Below are 19,741 nucleotides of genomic sequence, written 5' to 3'. Positions count from 1 at the left end.
CAAGTGGAGCCAAACACATATTGTTCATGTTTGGCTTGTTGAGCCTATTTTACTGAGTGTGTATCAGGTCAAAACGTGCTTTGATGATAATCCATTAGAGCTCACTTTGATACCGTTCATCCATGCGATAAATGACATCACTAGGGGTGGGCCGATGGGCCAAGCTGACCCGCCCTCCCGTAGACCGGGTTTGGGTCAAAGTTTTAGCCTTGGGCCCGTTAGGTATCGGGCTGAAACCCGACCTGTTATATACGTGAGTCAGTCCGACATGCCTAAGTTATTTATTATATTTTAATAATATAAAAATTTAAAAATTTAACTAGCACATAGTGACTTGATAACTATTACTATTTACCTAATTAGTTAGTATTAATTATGAAAACTAGAAAGATAATTAATTGGGTGCATGAGAAGTTGAGAACTTGTAAATTATTATTATTTATAAATGAATTTGGGTCAGGCCTGCACGGTGGCCCATTTGGCCAATGGGCCGGGCCATGGCTCTTCAAACCCGAGCCCGTTATGAACCAGGCTATCTCCGAGCAAGGCCCCACTCCCATCCATAGACATCACAAAGAAATGACATCCATGCGATAAAAGTTTGCAAAATGAACAGCTGAAAAATAGTTCACATGTATGGTATTTGGGATGCCGTTCATCGCATGGATGAACGACATCAATCCGTCAGAGTAGGCTCTAACCTGACACGCACTTAATTTTACGAGCTCAAAAAAGCACGGTACGTTTGAACTGAGCCACGCCACCAGCAGCTCAGCTTATTTTCCCAACCCTAGCTCGAGCCCTGTGTTTTCTGAAAATGATTCTTGTATGAAAAAGTTAAAAAAAGCACAGACGGTCTGCTTCTGCCACGTAGAAGGGAAAACGCCATTTTCCAAGAATCAATCCAGCCAGCTGCTAATCATAGCACGTGTCAAAATGATGAGGCTCTTGCTTGATTCTTATATATTTTATGAATCACTCTCGTGCTTCTAAACTCATCTACCAGTCGATGGTGTGTAACCACTCAGTGGGCCAACCATGCCAGCCAAAAGTCAGCTGCCTCTCTCACCGCACAAGTTTGGTGAGCCATCGGCACTTGAACTAGGCCCCTCACCATACGGTCCACAATGTTTGGTTGGGCTGGCTCAAGCCCAGTGGACTCAACCAGCTGGGTGCACTCTCGCCAAGAACTGAGTCACTTAATGGGCCAGCCTTCTTGTGATCAATGACATCCAAGCCCTTAAGTAACTCACCAGTTAAAGGCACCTGCACACCTAGTGAGAGTCGAATTTGAGATAAAAGGGATCAGCACTCTCCTTAAATCTGCTCCGACTGTTTTTTTTTTGGATAATTAAAAAAAAAAATCATCACCGACCGCACATTGGCTGGCCTTTTGTTGGTAAAACCCTTGAGAATGATGAGTTGTGGAGCCTGATTCACTGTTTTGGCCCCTGCGGGAAGGGGGGTCCGGGAGCTACCCCCGGCGCGGGTCCCGCTGCGCGGTCAGCGGGCGGGGGTCCAGGGGGGCCGCCCCTGGCGGGGGGTTATAGGGGGGCAGCGCCCCCCCCAGAAGAAAATTTTTCTGGGGCTTATGTTTGGGACCCGGTTTTCAGTGGATCCGACCCGATTTGGTTAGGGTTAGGGTTGTCGCCCTTGCCTTGTTTATATTCTCGCTTTTCTTTCCCTCTTCTTGTAACTGTATGTTAAGAGTAATAAAATTTCTCTCTGGGCGGCCGTGGTTTTTTACTCTCTCTCGGATTTGAGGAGAGGTTTTTCCACGTAAATCTGTGTTCTTCTTGTGTTTTGTTTGATCGTTCTTGTTCTTTGTTTCCTTTTGATTGTCTCTTGCTCGTGGTTTTTCCTAACAGAGGACTCCCCAACTCACTGTGGAGGACACCCAACTCGGACCTTGCGGATGTCCTATCAACAACTTGGTGACATTCACAAGTCACCCTGACACGAGACCACTATGGTTCGAAACCTAAGAGAGTTGTCTCTTGCCACAAGGTCGAAATTGGGTGTACTCTTTGAATTGGTGGCCTGCAGTCGATAATGAGCAGTTTTTCCTCAGCTTAATTACAAATAAAAAAGCCCTCCCATTCAGGAAGACTCAATCAAACCGCGCCCTGCTTGACTAGGCCGAGTGAGCCATGGTCCAGGTCCACCCAAAGCCAACTGGGTCTGAGCTTACCTACTGGACCCATGTACCGGATCCTGGACCAAGAGGATCCGAAATGAGATGGCGTGGCATATTCGTAAATACAAGAACAAGGGTTCTCAGGAATCCATCTGGATTGGGTGCGTATAAAAGGAGTGGGACGACGCCCTTCAAACGTCTCTTTGCGCCATCGCCCTCTCTGTAACAGAGAAGAGCCCGAGGGTTCCAGAAAACCCTAGCTTCGTTCTACGCCTCTTACTCTGCGTCCTTCGTACGTGTCTTCCGAAGAGGATATGCGTCTGAGTCCTTCCTTCTGAAGAGGGCGGCGAGATGTCTGTCTCCTCTTTGTCTCCAGCACCGCTCGTCTTGCCCCTCAATTCCGGCAACCCCCGACGATCGCTGGCCTTAGAACCGGTTTCTCTGCGTGAAATTTGCGCCGTCCAGAGGAGATGGGGGTTCCGTTCGTCGCGCAGGATCAGGGCCGTCGTTGAGACGGACCCCAGGGAGGGGCTGGAGCGCTGCTGGAAGATCTCGACGGGTGGATCGGATTCGGCGTCGTCTTCTTCGGTGATGGTGGCGTCGGTGATGAAGCAGCGGGAGTTCGGGGCGTTCGGCACCGTGACCCTCGAGAAAGGGAAGCTTGATTTGGCAAAGAAGACGTCGAAAGTTGGCCCTCAGGTTAGTTTGCATCTCTTTGTTTGTTGGCAGTGTATTTGAAGATATTAATTGGGAATATATGTGTTTGGTGATGTTGGTAAGGTGGAAGTAGGATTTTAGAATTTGTTGATCTGGAAAATGGGTTGAAATGTCATCCTCAATGAAGGATTGAGTCCAGAGGTGGCTATGTATTAAAAAAATGGTCAGAAAGTCTGATCTTCGAAAAATAAATGTGTCTAAATGCTAATGATTGCTTCTTGTATTGTTGGTTGTGATGATAAAGTGCGAAATGGTGAATGTGAGCAACATGTGTTCTTGGTTTGGTAACAAGAATGTTCTGGCGATTGTTTAGCGGTATGAAGATTTAAAAGAAACGTGATGGTCGTGGTAGTTGGCATTGTCTTGCTTTAAGAATGATTGTGCATCGTTGGAATTTCTTACCCTTTTGACAATTATAGGAATGGAATTGTAAGTTGTGCTCTAGCATGTTCTGTTGAAGGAGTGGGTGATTATACTGTTAGCATGTGTCGCTTGATAGCATGTTTGTGTTTGTTAAAGTACATGGTTCAGCTACCTTGTTTTGGGTTGTTCTTTGATCTTGTCTTTATTATTCCAGTCAGGTATACAGGACTGCCTGCCATGCTTGGTTTGGTCTAATTGTGAACCTTCGGTGTGACTCCTTGACTCATGAGTGCACGCATCATTATTTAAACACTTGTAATTTGACTGTAATAGGGGCCCTGCTGGTTAGTTGGCTATGTATTTGATACACCAAAATGAATATAACCATATTTCTAGCTTTAAGAAATTGTTGACATCAATAGGCATTTCTTGCTCATATTTGTTTGTTCACATAGGTGCAAAAAGTGAGAACACTGATATTTAGGTAGATAGCCTCGCGTAGGCATACTAGAAGACATTGATTTCAAAGTCAAGGAACACCTATAACCAAGATTGCAAAAAAGGGAAGTGAAATTGAAAAGCAATTTGAGAAGTACAAGAGAGAAACGAGGGGTTTACATGTACATGTGAAGTAAGAAACGAGAAATTAATAAAAACTATTAAAATTGAATTAAGAAGTTTTATTTAAAATTGCATGACGTTTCACAAAATTATAGAAGATATATTGCCATTTGTTTTATTCTTTAATCTAATTTAAATAGATCGCCTGTAGTTAGATATTGTAGGAATCACAAATCATTCGTTGTGTAAATGTGTTGGTTTTTTAGTAAAATTCAATTCTTGTGCTGGATATCTGATGTCTTTGGAAGTGTGCTTCCCATGATAATGTAAGTGAGTTTCAAAATCGATTATTTTCCAGCTTACAAGGCGGCTTCCTAGGTAGCAAGCTTCTCAAGATAGGTAGAAGTTTCCGGTAACCATGGTGCAGACACTCATGCAAAAATTGCCTTTAAACAATGATCAAAATGTTATAATCATTCTTTCCTGCTTGCTATTTGTCACTCGGCATAACATCTCTCTATATCCCTCTTCTATGATTCTACTTAGCTAGCTGCCTGTCAAACAAAATATTGGTGTTTGGACTTTCTCAAAAGGGTGACCTGGAGGTTCAGGCTCAGGCAGCACACCCTGATGTTATTGTGGCTGGGATTCCAGCAGGAGTAGCCACAAAATGGTACACCTTGTGTCTTAGTGCTGCTTTTTGGTGCACCTTATCATGGATAACTAGTAGTAGGATGTAGTGTTGATGGCCAAAGATATCTCAGATCAGACAGTCTTATAAGGGATGCCATTAACAATCATGACAGATACCTGAAGCAATGGCAACATACCCATAGTTTATTAGATGGATCCTTATTCCTTCTTTTGAGATAGGACAAACATATTTAAGAATACATGCTAAGCATGGTTTCTAGAAGGAAACCAATTGGGATTCTAGTCAAGCATACTTTCATTAGAGATGGGCCCAACTTGATTCGTTCATTTTTTTAAAATTGTTGTGCCAATCCCAAGTTGGCCTGTTTAGTTAAGTTATTTCTAGTTTGAATCTATAGTCCTAGACTTATACCTGGATCTGAATTCATAGACCCAGTCAAAGATGGATTTGGATTTTGGATTTGGTTCAGCTGAGACAACTTTTTAAAATTTTCTAAAACTATAAACCTTTATAGCGTAGGACTTACCTTATTCTGCCCTATAACTTACCGGATCAAATTATAGAACAATGAAAACATGTAAAGCCTAGAAAGAAACATATAAAAAATAAGGTTAGCTACAAAAATTAATTTGCCAAGTAGTTTACATTTTGAAGAAAAACTATAACTTAATAAGAAATGCTAACTTCTGGTTATGAAATGAGAAGCACCCAGTATGATAAAACAATGGAAGTGATTGACTAACACTTAGTACTATTTCAAGTCTTAAACATTGTAATCTTCAGCTATTATCAATTATGATCATGCAATTTGATTGTTTTGTCATACTTGTACACACTTACCTGCCCAAAATCTATGTCACAGGACCACTTCAAAGTCCAAACTTCCTCCTGTATCATGTTCCCCCTTGTATACTGCTTTTAATTAGAAACTGCACAAGAACAGCTGTCTCATATCCTTTTAGTTGTGTCCATGTGATATAACAGACATTATAAACTATAAAGTGAGATATGTAGGAAACTAGGAATAAAATAACACACATCAATGTCAGCTATATCTTGGAAAGAAAAAATCTTAGATATTATAAAATGTAAAAGGTAAATAATAAGAAAAATCTTATTTAAAATATAAAAAATAAGAGAAATAACTTTTTTAATATAATGATATATTGTGATATTATTGCAAAAATATCATGATATTTTTTAAACTAAGCTATTTTGAAATTGTTACAAGAATTTTACTTTTTCATCATTTTTTATGTTAATGTAATATTTCCAAAATATAAGTGATATCTATTACAATTTACAATGTATAAGGACGATGAAAATGATTGAATAACAAGTATTCTTGTGCAAATATATACACATTCCCATGTTGTTAAGTGATGCAACTACATACACAGTCTCATGCTCCCTCATTCAAAATGACTATGTGAATGGGCAACAATCAGTCCTCTTTAATTTGAATATCCTTGCAATCTCAAAATATATCATGATTAACATAGTAATGGTTTCAATTCTAATGGCACTTCTAGACTAACTACATGAGCAATCCTCAATCCAACAGTTGGAGCTTCTTCTGTTCGTGTTCATTGTTGGTTTTATTTCTATTCCATTTCATGTGCTTTTTTTCCTTCTTCCATTTCTTCTTCATTCATTAGCGCCATCCTCAATTATATCTTATATGCATTCATTTTGTGCTTCCTTAAATTTTCATCCTTTAACATTTGTTTGTGTCTTTTGTGCCATAGAGAACATTATACATCTTTCCTATTGAGCATCACAATGAGATAAAATGATCTTTTCTCCCAATAAATTTTGTTTGTTCTGGCAGCCACATGAAGTCAACAAGGCAACCACTGGGATTTGAGACTTGTAAAATTTTTGCAGTAATTAAATATATGATCATCTTAATTGGGAACAAACTCTTGGCATTTACTATCACCAACTTTCTAGTAACACACACACACACACACACACACACACACACACATATATATATATATATATATATATATATATATATATATATATATATATATATATATATATGGAAAAATGTTTTGTACACTTGAGTGTATTAGGACGGTGATACACTAGCATTTTCTGGCCACATCACAGTATCGATTGGCTGCAACTGTCAGAGTCGCACCAGCCAGCATGGTTAGTGCCACCCTGATGGTTTCCAATCTGATACCGGAAGGGTGCAAGTCATGGAGTGGATTGTTTCAGGTCAACGTGAGTCCAAAATTGTCTCAACTATTGTAGTGAAAGGCATTCATGAGACTAAACATTTTATGGCCACTTAAGGTCTGTGATAAAGACCAAATATGGGTAGAGGGCATCACACCCTTTGAAATGGTATTAACTTTTCCAGTTTCCGGTAACACAATGACCGAAAAATGGTGTATAGGGCTTCCTACACACACAAGTGTACAGAATCAGCCCCACCTCTCTCTCTCTCTATATATATATATATTCAAAATATTGACCATATTTTGAACATATTACCTATGTCTATCTTTTTAATGGGTAAACGATGCTAAAGGTAAAATATCATGAGCATTTCAAATTAATGTTTATTGTGATAATATCATTGTAGTATCGTGATATTTTCACTCACTTTTACTTTTATATTTATTTTCTATGTTTTGAATGTGTTTTTTCTTCTTTCTTTTATATTTTTTGTATTCCAAATTTTTTATTATTTTTGTTTACATTTCTACAATAACTTTATTATGTAAACTATAAGCATATTCTTTTCTTACTTATTTTTTCTATTTTTTATATTTTTATATGATTTTAGTGCCGATATTTTTCTAAGATTTCCCAAGATTTATCAATGCAACCTTTATTGTTTATTATCATGAGATTTGGCTTATTGATATATAGCCGAGACCGATATATATATATATATATATATATATATATATATATATATATATATATATATATATATATATATATATATATATAGCAACAACAACAACTACGCCTTCATCCCAAAACGTATATATATATATATATATACATATATATATAGCATGCTCTTATTATCATATGAATTCTACTCTTTAAAAGAAGAAGAGCACTTTGATTTATATTGTAGACGACAAGGATATTAACTATAACAAACTTAAAAAGTTGGGATTTAAGCATTGTCTCAAGTAATGCCTATCTTTTGAAAATATAACAATATGATAAAAAAGATAAAAAAGGGCGGTGGATATTAGGTTATTCAAAAATATAAAAGTTACAAATATAGCAATGTTGTGATGACATTTTTTATCTTTATAGTGAAATTTTCTTATAGCACTATGTTTCCTATTTCATTAAAAAAGACACCTAACCTTCAGGAAATTCCAAGGGAAAATCTAACTTTTGTCTCAGTTTAACCAACATTATATATATATATATATAAAAAATCGACTGTGCCTACAATCTAGTTGGAATCTCATGATGCAAGTTGTTTTGACTCAATGTATCCTGGTAGATGTGTTCATGATCAATTTTGGGAATCTTTGGCATCTATATGGCTGATGCACCTTCTTCCATGGACTCTTGATGCTTGCATGACCGAAGTATACATATAGGTGTGGTGGGGAACAGAGACATTGGAATCCCGTAATGCAAAGGGATTAAATTGTGTGGTCATAGATGACCTTACGGCATGGAGATTGTACCATTTCTTGATGTGGTGGACTGTATGGATCAACATTCAAGGCTCTCCCACTATAGGAAGTATGATCTAAATGTGTCATGGATAGGTGAATCATCAGATTGGAAATGGTGATATCTTCATCTCATAGGCTGCTCTTTTGTTACTTATGATATTTCAGTAGTTGGTGACTCCTTGCCCCTTGCTTGTCGTTCATGGATTCACTATAATGGCACTTGTTTCTTTCCTTTAAATTAAAAGTAATGTCACATGGAGAAGAGCATCAAAGCTGCACCAAATGCCATTTTTTTTCCTTTTGGCACTTTTCATCTTCCCAAGGCTAGCTCCCTTCAATTTGACACCTTTGAGGAAATTTCTTCCTCCTTGGGTCATGCTAAAGTAAATAGCTTGTGAGATATCAAGAAAGAACATATACTGATCACTTTGTATGTGTGTGTGTGTGCATGCACATGCGTGCTAATTTGTCTTGTAGTGTTAACCATCTTAGCCTATCATTACTTCATGAACGGTGATCCATCAATTTCTCTAGTCCTACACCACCATGTTATTAACATTTTCAGCATGACAGAGACACTAATGTGAAAAAGGAAGTTCATTTTCATGACTGACATTTTTTTCATGAGAATTGCCTTACATTGAGTTGCTTTAAAATGAACATATGCTGTTCAGATCGGTTGGATGTCTGCTGGATAAATTTATTTTAGGTTGATAGATATTGTCATACTCCTTTGCTATGGAACAATTGTATGTTCTTTAAATGAACTGATCATGATTGGACGGATTTGTGTTTGGATCAGTATAGATCCTGTTGAATCTTCATCAAATGTGTTAATGGCCATTTGTTTGCTTTGTCAAAATTTTGTGGTGAAATTTGTACTGTTTCAAGGGGATTTGTGTTTGAATCAATATAAATCCTGTTGAATCTAAATCAAATGTGTTAATGGCCTTTGTTGCTTTGTCAGAATTTTGTGGTGAAATTACACTGCTTCAATATTAATATTGTGGTTATTTTTATCTTCATCCAATGTCACAAATACCTAGAGATCTTTCAATCTTTCCGTTATGAATTTATGATATATCAAATGGCATAGTTTCCTCAGTAATTATCTTGTATGATGTATATGTGCTATTGTAGTTAGAAGATGGGGGTGGTAGTGGCAATATTGGGAAGAAGAATAATCATGGTGGTGGTGATGGAGGTGATGATGGTGGTGATGATGATGACTATTTTGGTGATTTTGAAGATGGTGATGAAGGAGATGAAGGAGGATGGTTTAGAAGGCGGCTTGTTCTTCAAGAGGTTTGTTGGTCCTTGTCTATTTGTAAGAAGAAATTATGTGTAACGTGCTTAATCAAGTATTCAGAACTAACGAGTTCTTGTTGCCAGCTTTTTGACCGGAAGTTTGTAGATGCAGTTCTGCAAGAGTGGTCTAAGACAATGATGCATTTGCCTTCTGGGCTTCGTCAAGCCTATGAAATGGTAAAGTCTTTGATTCTTTGTGCTTGTTCAGGATTTGAAAGTGGCTTATGGAAACTGACCTTATTTTCTTCAGGGTTTGGTTAGTTCTGCTCAGATGGTAAAGTTCTTATCAATTACTGCCAGGCCAACCACTGCAAGGTTTATTTCAAGGGCTCTCCCTCAGGCATTATCTAGAGCTTTCATTGGCAGGTATTTATTATATTTTAAGTTTAAGAATTAGATAGTTCGAGTTTGTGACTGTTGCGTGCAATCTATGTTACAGGGACTCGGCTAGCAGGGTGCCGCACCCGCGTCGACGCGACTCGACGCGGGTGCGGTCAACCCGACCCTGGGTGCGTTGACCGCACCCAGGGTCATTTTGGTCCATTTTTTTAAAAATTTTGCCCTATGAAATGGGTTGCGGATGGTCCATTTTTTTTTTGTTTTTTTAAAAGGACAAAAACTTATAGTTCTTCACCCATGTAGAGTTGACTCGTTTCTTAAGTTCAGTTGGGGTTCTTTGCCTTAACGAATGCGATTGGTTTTTCCACAAAAAGTAGACAAGAGATTAAAAAAAATCAAGTGTTTGGCTAAGGTTTCAAACTCAAAATGATTATGTTTCATTTCTTTTGGGGGAAACGTGATTAAACAATTCTCAGTTATGGTTCTTTCAGATGCAGGATACAAAATCTGATAACCGCCCATCTTGGCATTTCTGAAGATGGGTGCATTGTTCATCCATCTTAAGAGATGTTGAGATGAATGGTCAGCAGTAGTGCATCTGGATGCTAAGCAACAAGGCTGCTGCATAACAAATGGCCTGGACAAGACAAACCCCAAAAAGGAAGAATATGCCAAGCATCCATCTAATATTCTAACCTCTTAAATCTATTACCCATCTTTAGTTCTTCGAAAAGAATGATCAAGTAGGCTCTTTTAACAGCTTGATGCGCCATTTCCCTCCATCCTTTTAATTAAAATGTGACAAAAAGCAGAAAAAACTTTGAAGTGACTCCACGGTCTTTCCTTTTCTAATAACATCCACAAACCTCTGTTTTGATTGGGGGTGTCCTGTAATGAGGTTGAGAGGTGCCCTGTTTTTTTTTCATAACGAGGAACCTTGGCTGAAGCAAGGAAAACCCCGGGTGGGGGCCTCACGACCACCCTGTCTTCCGTGGCCCACCTTTAAAAGCTACTGACATACCCGTGCCCAGTTGATTATGACCCTAGAGATCCAGGGGTCCCTTGAGTGCCTGCCTATATGACACAGGCCAGCATGATGGACGGCATTGTTGTAACCCTTGTGGCAGTTTGCCGTCAGGGGTACCCTGCCCTCGTAGGCACTCTTTAATTCTCAACGACACAGCACTCGATGATTTTGTGCACCAAAGAGAGTCGACAATGGAGAGCATAAAGTGAACTGTGCACCCAACATTCGTCTCTCTCTCAATTGAGTTCAATGTAGTGATATCGAAGTTTGAGACCCATTACATCTGCTTTTTACTATAAAAAAGCAGTAAAAATTTTGATAAGATAGAGAGCCATCTTGTCCTTCGCCTTCAGCTTATTATTGTCCTCGCTAGATTAACGAGTAGAAAAAACCAGTGTTGCCAGTATGGGTGGCCTGGATCGGCCGATGCTTATTGTATCGTCAGAAAATTGATAACGATACTGACTTGAATCGATTATTTTTAATAAAATGTAAAAAAATAGCTTAAATTGATTTTTAAATATTCTTTACGACCCGCGCCGGGGGAACCCTTGGACCCCCCTTATATATATATTACATTTTTTCCCCTGCCGCACCCCCGCACCCGGGTTTTTTGGAAGTGCCGAATCCCCGCACCCGCACCCATGTGACATAGCGTGCAACCTAAGCAATTGGAGAAAACCTTTTGTTTCATTTTGTCTTTGTCCACCCCACAAACACTAACAACCTCCTCTCTCCCCCCACCAAACAAAATTTTAATGATTGATATATAGTTTTAATGGTATTATTTGGCCATCATTTTTGCAAAGTCCATTGACAAAAACTGAGTCTGGGATACTGACATCATTCCAATTGATATGTTGGTGTTTCCATACTGCTCATTCTCTTTTTGTTTTCAGTTGTACCTTTTGTCTTGTTTTTTTATCTTTGAGTCACTTTTTCAGCATTGTGTTTTTGGTGTTTTTCAAGTCCATTGAGTTGTTAAAAAAAACTGAATCTTCAATTAAGATTGTTACCTGAGTACCTATTGAATTACCTTAGCTTTTCTAATTTTATTTTTAAACCATGCAGAATGATTGCAGATCCATCGTTCGTCTATAAAATGCTTCTTGAACAAGTTAGTACAATTGGTTGTACTGCTTGGTGGGAGATCCAGAATCGCAAGGGGAGGTACCGTTTTTGTTTCTGAAGCCTCCTTTCTTTTTCTTTAATGAATTTACTTGTTTGTATTCTATCATTGATGAGGCTCATTTGTTTCAGGCTGAAGAAGGAGTGGGATCTTGCACTTGTTAACATCTTGACAGTTTCAGCCTGTAATGCTGTGATCATTTGGTCACTTGCTCCTTGTCGTTCGTATGGAAGTACTTTCCAATTTGATTTGCAAAATACCTTGCAGAAACTTCCCAACAACATCTTTGAGAAGAGCTACCCTCTTCGAGAATTTGATTTACAGAAAAGAATTCATTCATTCCTTTATAAAGCTGCACAATTATGCACGGTTGGAGTGGCTGGTGGAGCAATTCAAGGTTGTTTATCAAAACTTTGTGCCTCAAAGAAAGAGGGGAGGTATTTCCTTTTCTCTCTTTAGCTGATAGTGTTCACTCCAATTTATGGAATCTTCATAAATTTACAGTTCTTGCATTTATTACAGGATATCAGTGACATTACCTACTATCAGTACAAATGCTCTTGGCTACGGGGCATTCTTAGGCCTTTATGCAAATCTGCGGTATCAACTTCTATATGGAGTAGAAAGAGCAATGTATGATCATTTTGACGTTCTTGGAGTGGTGATGTTTTTCAGCACTGCATTCAGGTAAACTTGTGTTATATGGACATTCTTTAGCTGCCTGTTGTCATTTGATGCTTCTGGATGAATATATGGTTTCATCACTGTCAGGTTATAGTATGAACTAAAGCGTACTCTCATTAGTCAATGTCAAAAATTTTAATGTATATGTTTATAAATTATTGCTTCATGTTTGTAGCTTTGTTTTTTATTTAACAGATGAATAATATACATTAGACCATACCATAAGGCGGTTTCATGTTGTGCGCTCTTATTGCTGTAAGATTTTGACGGACACTAGTTGGTTGCTGATAATCTTTCCCTGTGAACATCTCATGCTTTTGGCTGCATCTTCAGCTTCATTGGTTGTACATGTTTCCAACTATGGTTTAACTCCATTTTGGGATCCATGGTTTAATAAATTACTAAAGCGTGCTTACTACTTCAAAAGCTGCGGGTATGTTTGAATGTCTAACATCTCAAATATGTGGGCTGGGTTTGAGATATGAGGATCTCAGATTTAACCTGGTTTTGCCTAAAATTTGAGCCAAAAAATGGGTATCTGAGATTACATCTGAAATGCCTCGGTTTGCTGTTGGCCTCGAATCAAATCTGATCCTTCTGATCTTTGGTCCATCAAATGTTACCGTTTGCTCTTCATATTTTCTCCTTTTGCTTTGATGTATTTTATTAGAGATGTAGGTAGGTTTGTGTTGTCTTTTTGTGCAATCAAATGCATTGCAATGTTAGTGTGTGGCTTTTACATTACGTTCTAGCTGCTGGTGCTAGCAGGGTCATAACAGAAAATTATGTTTTTATAGGATTTGGGTATTGTCATGTAAACAATAGTCAACTTAATAGCTCATGAAGTACTTTTCAATGAAATCATTCAGCTTTTCTGGTTACCTATGGATAAAACTTATATGCAAATATAATGTAGGCATATTGTATGATAAGATTCATCTAAATTTTCATAATTTTTTTACTGAAAATCTTTACATAATTTCTTTTAGATCTTTTTTCAATTTAATGAGAACCTTTTAAATAAATAAGGCTTTATTAGAGTCTCATTGTCCTATTTCATAAGCTAAGGGAAAAAAGGAGATTTTCTTCCTACTTTATTGTGATCAGTGAAGATGATAATAAAGAAAGCTATTGTGGAAAAAAGACTTCTTTTTTGTATTTATTGTGATTAGTGAAATTGATAGATGAAAGACATTATGGTTATGGAATTTTCCCCCCATTAATGCAGGCTATTGAATATCGAGCTTGGAGAAACATCTCGGATTGTGTGGCTAGGAGTGGAGGTTGATCCTCTTCTTCAATCCGATAACCTGTTGAAGGCTTATGAGAGACCTACAGATGGTGTTGATAGCAAACCTAATTCAAAATGGTTCATTTCCAAGAGTGCCATAGTATCTGGGCTTGGACTTCTTGGTATCAATCCGGGCAATGAGGACTCCACCCAGACGACAACAGCAAACAGGACACGCCGGAAGAGGGTAGTTCGCAAGAAGGTGTCAGCAAATTCATCCTAACACTTCCTATCATTTTTGCTTTCGCCTCTGTTTTTTCAGGAAAGAGCCCGACATAAAGAAGCGTGGGTTTTTGGATTAGTGAGCTGTCAATCTAAGTTCTCTCATTTGTGTAGCTTTGCGATGAATATATCGACACTCAATGTTCTCCAAAATAATGTGCTGTTAGTAATTACATGGGTTGGGGTAAGCCAGGGCGTTACCGAAATTGTTCTGCTAGAATGTCATTTTTTTTTAACTCCTTACAGTGAGATTACTGATGTCTTCATTCTTATTTGTAATAAAAGCTGGGGAAAGGTATTTTCACTATGCCATGGGACTTGTACACTTCCCTCCCCCCTCTCCCCGTCTCTCTATCTGTGTTGATCAGACATGCATGCAATTGGCTCTCAAGTTTGTTTAGTTCATTGGGATTATCATCAACAAATCACAGCATGTACGCGGTCAAGTATGTGTAGTTTGTACATGTGTGTGGGGGCGGGGCGAGGGAGGGGTGGGTGGGTGCCATCCATATACTTATAAGGTGCCTCATATGGACTTCCATCATTGGCCTTTAACGGGGGAAAGATCATACTTACCTCCTAATTTAGGTGGCCATTATCATTTTCATACTCCGCTTGTCATGTGCACCAACAAAAAGAGTTTTTTTTAAAAAAAAAGCAACAAAAAGAGTTTTTTTTTTTTGAAAAACAACAAAGAGTTTTTTTTTGAAAAGCAACAAAAAGAGTTTGTTTTGCGCTAGTCCATGGCGTATAAAACTCAACAACCTTTGGGCATTCAGGTGCATTAAGATTATTCGAGTGCATTGGGGTGTTCTAAGACAGTTGACTGTGTGACTAGGGCCTAGCAATTAAAAAAATGAAGTTTGATGGGTTTTAGCTAGAAGTCTTTAGTGGTCAAAAGGGGTTAGCTTTGTTGGAACGGCCCTCAGTTATCAGACAGGCAGTTGGGGTTCAATTTTTGCAGGCGTTGCACCTTGCATAAGTCGAAGCTCAACATAGGCCTTGGGGGGATGGTGAAGGATATCGAAAAGCACCATGCCCATGGTGCGTTTCTGTGCTGCAAAGCTTAAGTCAACAATAAACTATTCCTGGTGGGTCCCATGAAGTTATATATTTAGACACCGAAACAGAGCTCCATACAGGATGTTCAAACAAAAAAGGTGGTTTAATCTTGGTAAGAATCTGTCAAAAAAACGTGATTTGATCTAATCTAACCTGTTTTACCTTTTCCGCATAGAAATAGGTACATTTTGCATATTTTCAATGGATCCAATACCAGATGTTTGAATACAGTGAACTAGATCCAGAATAGGGTCTATTCTTTAAAAACCAGGTCCACTGCTATCAAGCTTGAGTTGTCAAAGGATCGGATCTAGTTTTGACCTAGATGAGTCCAAATCCAGATCCGACTTTGAGGTGCTAGTACTGGGTCCAATCTGGTCCAATGTAAGAAAAGCCATAACTGGGTTCTATAAGGATTACATGAACCAGACTGGTTCATAACTGGTAAAATAATGTTTTTTTATTTTTTATATTGAAAATTCATGGGTCTTTGGGTCGGACCTGGGTCTGGTTATAAATTTCACAAAAGGTTGGGTCTAACACAGTGTCTAATCGGACCTCCTTCTTTATCACCAAACCCTAACCCTATAGGGTTTAGTACGGGTTGGGTCTGGGTCAAACCCAGCCCATTGACACCCCTAAGCTTGACCTAACCCACGCCCAACCTATTTCCTTACCAAGAGAGAGAGAGAGAGAGAGAGAGAGAGAGAGAGAGAGATATGAGGACAGGAAAATTTCATAACTAGACCCTTTAATTTGGGAAATGTATTTGGGTAAAATGGTCATTTTAAATAAATAATTAACAAAGTTATAGAGGCAATTAACCTTATTAGTGTCATTTGCCTAACTCACGCAAAAAACTTTGGTGTGTGCACATGATTTGGACCAAAACGTTTGGTGGTTATTTGGAAAACTTCCAAGAAACTTCAAATTCTAAACATTACCAAGCATTTTACTATTCCATGCACGTAACAAAAGATCTTCCCCATTTCTATGGTAGCATTTTGATAAAATTCCAAAACGAACCTAACTCCCTTATCATTGGTAGGGATGACAATGGATCAGGCGGGGTGGGGGATAAGGTCTCCACCCCCACCCCGTCTCAAAATTTTGCCCTCCATCCCCCACATGGTTTTTTATTTTAACCTCCATCCCCGGTCCATTCCCCGTTTCATGTCATCCATCTCCGGTTCAAACGAGGCAAAGCGGGGAGGGGCCTCATTTTCTTGGTCCTTCCTTCACCGCCGCTGCTGCCTTCCGCCGTCAGAAGAAGGAGAGGAAAGAAATGAGAGCTCGTGCAGCTCGTTAGAGAAAAGAGAGATTCGAGATTCGAGAAAGAGTCTTATGTTATATATATATATATAAGATTTTATAATATGTATAAGAATATAATAGTAATTTTCTTAACATAGATCGGAGATGGGGCGGGGTGAGGGCAAGAGTAAATCCATCCTCACATGGGTTTTGATTTTAACCACCATCCCCAGTCCATTCCCCGTTTCATGTCCTCCATCCCTGGCCCAAACAGGATGAGGCGGGCCCCATTTTCTTCCGGGCCACTGCCATCCCTAATCATTTGCAACTTTAGCATTTTTTTTTTAAAGAAAAGCTGGGTTAGGCAGACACCTACCAGTTATACAACTATACCATTGAGTTTTGAACCTGCAATGCCACTAGCTGCTCCTACCACACAAGAGGAGCCCCTGTTGGTAACTTTAGCATTTTGATAGCATCAAATATAAGGGAACTTTAACAATAGCTTTGTTTTTTTATATAGGAGTGGATAATTTTACCAGATTATGTAACAACTTTTATGAGTGTTAGCGAGGTTCCAAAACTGCATCACAAAGTCTATAAGACTATGACCAATAGTTCATGGTGTAGCCTTCAGAAATCGTTGGAAGTGCATTTGATCTAGTTGGTCATTTTGTTCCTCGGTAGCGTTACTGTGATGCCCCAAAAAATTAAGAGATTTTTTTTTATAAAGATATTAGACCTTTGAAAACATAGCAGAAGTCTTTTCAAATATTTTAAAAAACAATCCCCAAACTCGACTGCAGGTATAAAATCAAACTATTCAAAACATTTATAATACACACTCAATTTTATTTTTATTTAATTTATAAATGAAATCCAGATTTACAAAAACAACCAAAACTATATAGAAGAAGTCCAATCCAATCCATCCCAAAAATTGAAGTCTCTGTACTACAACAATCCTCCATCTACATACGTAGATCTGAAAAATAAAAAAAAAATCAGGTGTGTGACACATCATATCTCTGTATAATTTTGCAGACTCTTACTAGGTCTTTGCAATGTCAATTACATTATTATAAAACACAATAGGTTATGTACCTCCTTACGTAACCATGAATCATCCTATAATGATTGAAAATGCAATACACATAGTTTCATGTGTATGCCTCAACACACAATTCACGTATAACTATATATGTGATCTACACAAACTCTATGCATATTTTATGCGTCGATCAAAGGACACAACACAACTACATACCATTCATATCAAACAACTCATGCATATGAGTAGCCTATGTATACTCTTACACACAATCAATCAAGAATATAATTATACAACTTATCTAATTTAGGTATACATTCATGATATTATTGAATTTAGGCATGCAAACATAATAACACTCATTTCAGTGTACAATTATGCTCATATAGAATTCAAGCACATGATCATGCTCACATTAAATTCAATATGCATTTATGTATAGCATATAATTCAAACATGCAATCATGACTTACCTTATACATGACCAATTTTATTTTATCTTTTAATTAATTTGTTTTTTTCTTACATGCTATGCTTGAATAATTTCATATTAATTTTATTCTGTTAACCTAGGGCATCACTTCTGGTAGACTATGGTCACTAAAGTCTTGCAAGGGGGTGTTCATTCAACCAATTTATATTTTTCACATTTTAACCTCAGGGAGTACAAGAGGCTGACACCAGAGTATGAGACACATCATTATGTTATCCCTCGAACTGGCAAATGGTAGTGCACTACTAAGACATACAACTATAGCTTAAACTCTGCCACGTGTATCAGAGTACAAGATCCCCTTCGATCGTTGTGGTAAAAAAAAGGTTCACATTTGACCCTCGTTTGTCAGGGTTTACTTACAACTATATTTGCAAATTCCCATGAGATCAGTGCAATGCCGGTTTACATTTGACTCACTTGCTTTCATGCATAACTATTAAGTGTAGCTTTTCTTATCTTTCGATAACTTTTTCTTAATGCATGACATTTAATAAAGTAAACGCATATGCTAGGCATTATCAAATTAGCAGTTACACTCGTATCAATACCCATAATTTTTATGCTATTTAAACATGCATATCACATTGCCACAATTACAATTTAAACATGAATAACAAAAATTTCACAGTTTCAACACTAAATGAATACATTGGGTCAATATCTATCAATTCATTATATTTAATCATGTATATCACAATTCAGAAATATTTGTCCTACATGCAAGTTTTAAAATACAAATAGCGAACCTCGCATTCAAAACAATCATTTGGGTCAATACCCATCACTTCCGCATTCAAAAGTATATATTGCACAATATAACATGAAGCAGTTATTTGGGTTAATACCCAATACAATCATATCTCTCAAACATGCATCACTTATATTATCCACCATTTTCTATATTCGCAAATGTCTAATACAAATCAAAGTTTCATACATGGAACCATCATAAGGGTCAATACCCATTACGTTCATGAAATTTCAATACACATCGCATATATCACACTACATTTGTCATTCTTACAAATATCAAATATAAATGGCAAATCTTCGCCATCAGAGAAATTATTTGGGGTTGAGACCCCTCAATTTCACAGCAAGCACTCACACAGAATATTCATAAATATAACATTCACCCATTTTTGTAGGACCTGCCCTACAAAAATTCATGTATAGGCTGAGGTGCATGATCCATACTTGAAAATGTGTTCTTTACGCATCTGCTGATCAATATTTTGGTCCAGATCTGAATATGATTTGTTCTTGATGTGTTTTTACCGTTTCAAAGTCCGAAATAGGTTTTCGGGAGATCGGTTTTGAAAAACCCATGTTCTTTATGTTTTTTTGATGTGTTTTTATATATGAAAGCATAATAGGATTTGTAGATGTGTATGCATAATATGTTTAAATGTATTTAAGCATGATAAAATGATATTTTAATGGATCAAATTAGTTTTTGGAGGATTTGTACGGTGAATCTTTATGTATGCTTCGATTCTTGATGTGGTTCTTGAATAACATGTTTTTTGTAAATTTTGTTCCCACCCATGTTTTTGCAGATTTGATTGCTTTAAATCCAACCGTGAGAAAACTCTTAATTTTTGTAGGGATCTTATGAGAAATTAAAGCATTTTTGTTGGCACAAACACATTTAAAAATAAGGCACATATGAAAAAATAATAATATAAAACATAAAAATAATAATTCAACTACTTTACCTGAGGTATATCCAACATAAATGTTGCAACAAAATCATGGCATATATGTTTTTTGT

At 37.6% G+C, this 19,741-nt stretch overlaps 1 protein-coding gene across 1 annotated transcript; it reads left to right on the top strand.

The window, feature by feature from the left end:
* Window positions 1-2,333: 2,333 nt before the first annotated feature.
* Window positions 2,334-14,409, top strand: LOC149837007 (protein RETICULATA-RELATED 6, chloroplastic-like). Its single transcript, XM_090005741.1, has 8 exons — window positions 2,334-2,836; window positions 9,245-9,409; window positions 9,497-9,589; window positions 9,663-9,778; window positions 11,850-11,948; window positions 12,039-12,344; window positions 12,430-12,594; window positions 13,820-14,409. Exons 1-8 carry the CDS (start codon window positions 2,489-2,491, stop codon window positions 14,103-14,105), a joined length of 1,578 nt encoding a protein of 525 aa, XP_089861867.1. The 5' UTR covers window positions 2,334-2,488; the 3' UTR covers window positions 14,106-14,409.
* The last annotated feature ends 5,332 nt before the right edge of the window (window positions 14,410-19,741 follow it).

The sequence above is a fragment of the Nuphar pumila genome, chromosome 5, assembly GCF_984573655.1.
Source record: "Nuphar pumila chromosome 5, dmNupPumi1.hap1.1, whole genome shotgun sequence".
Classification (NCBI taxonomy): Eukaryota; Viridiplantae; Streptophyta; class Magnoliopsida; order Nymphaeales; family Nymphaeaceae; genus Nuphar; species Nuphar pumila.
The sequence above is the reverse complement of the archived record's forward strand: the minus strand, read 5'-3'. Positions and strand labels throughout refer to the sequence as shown.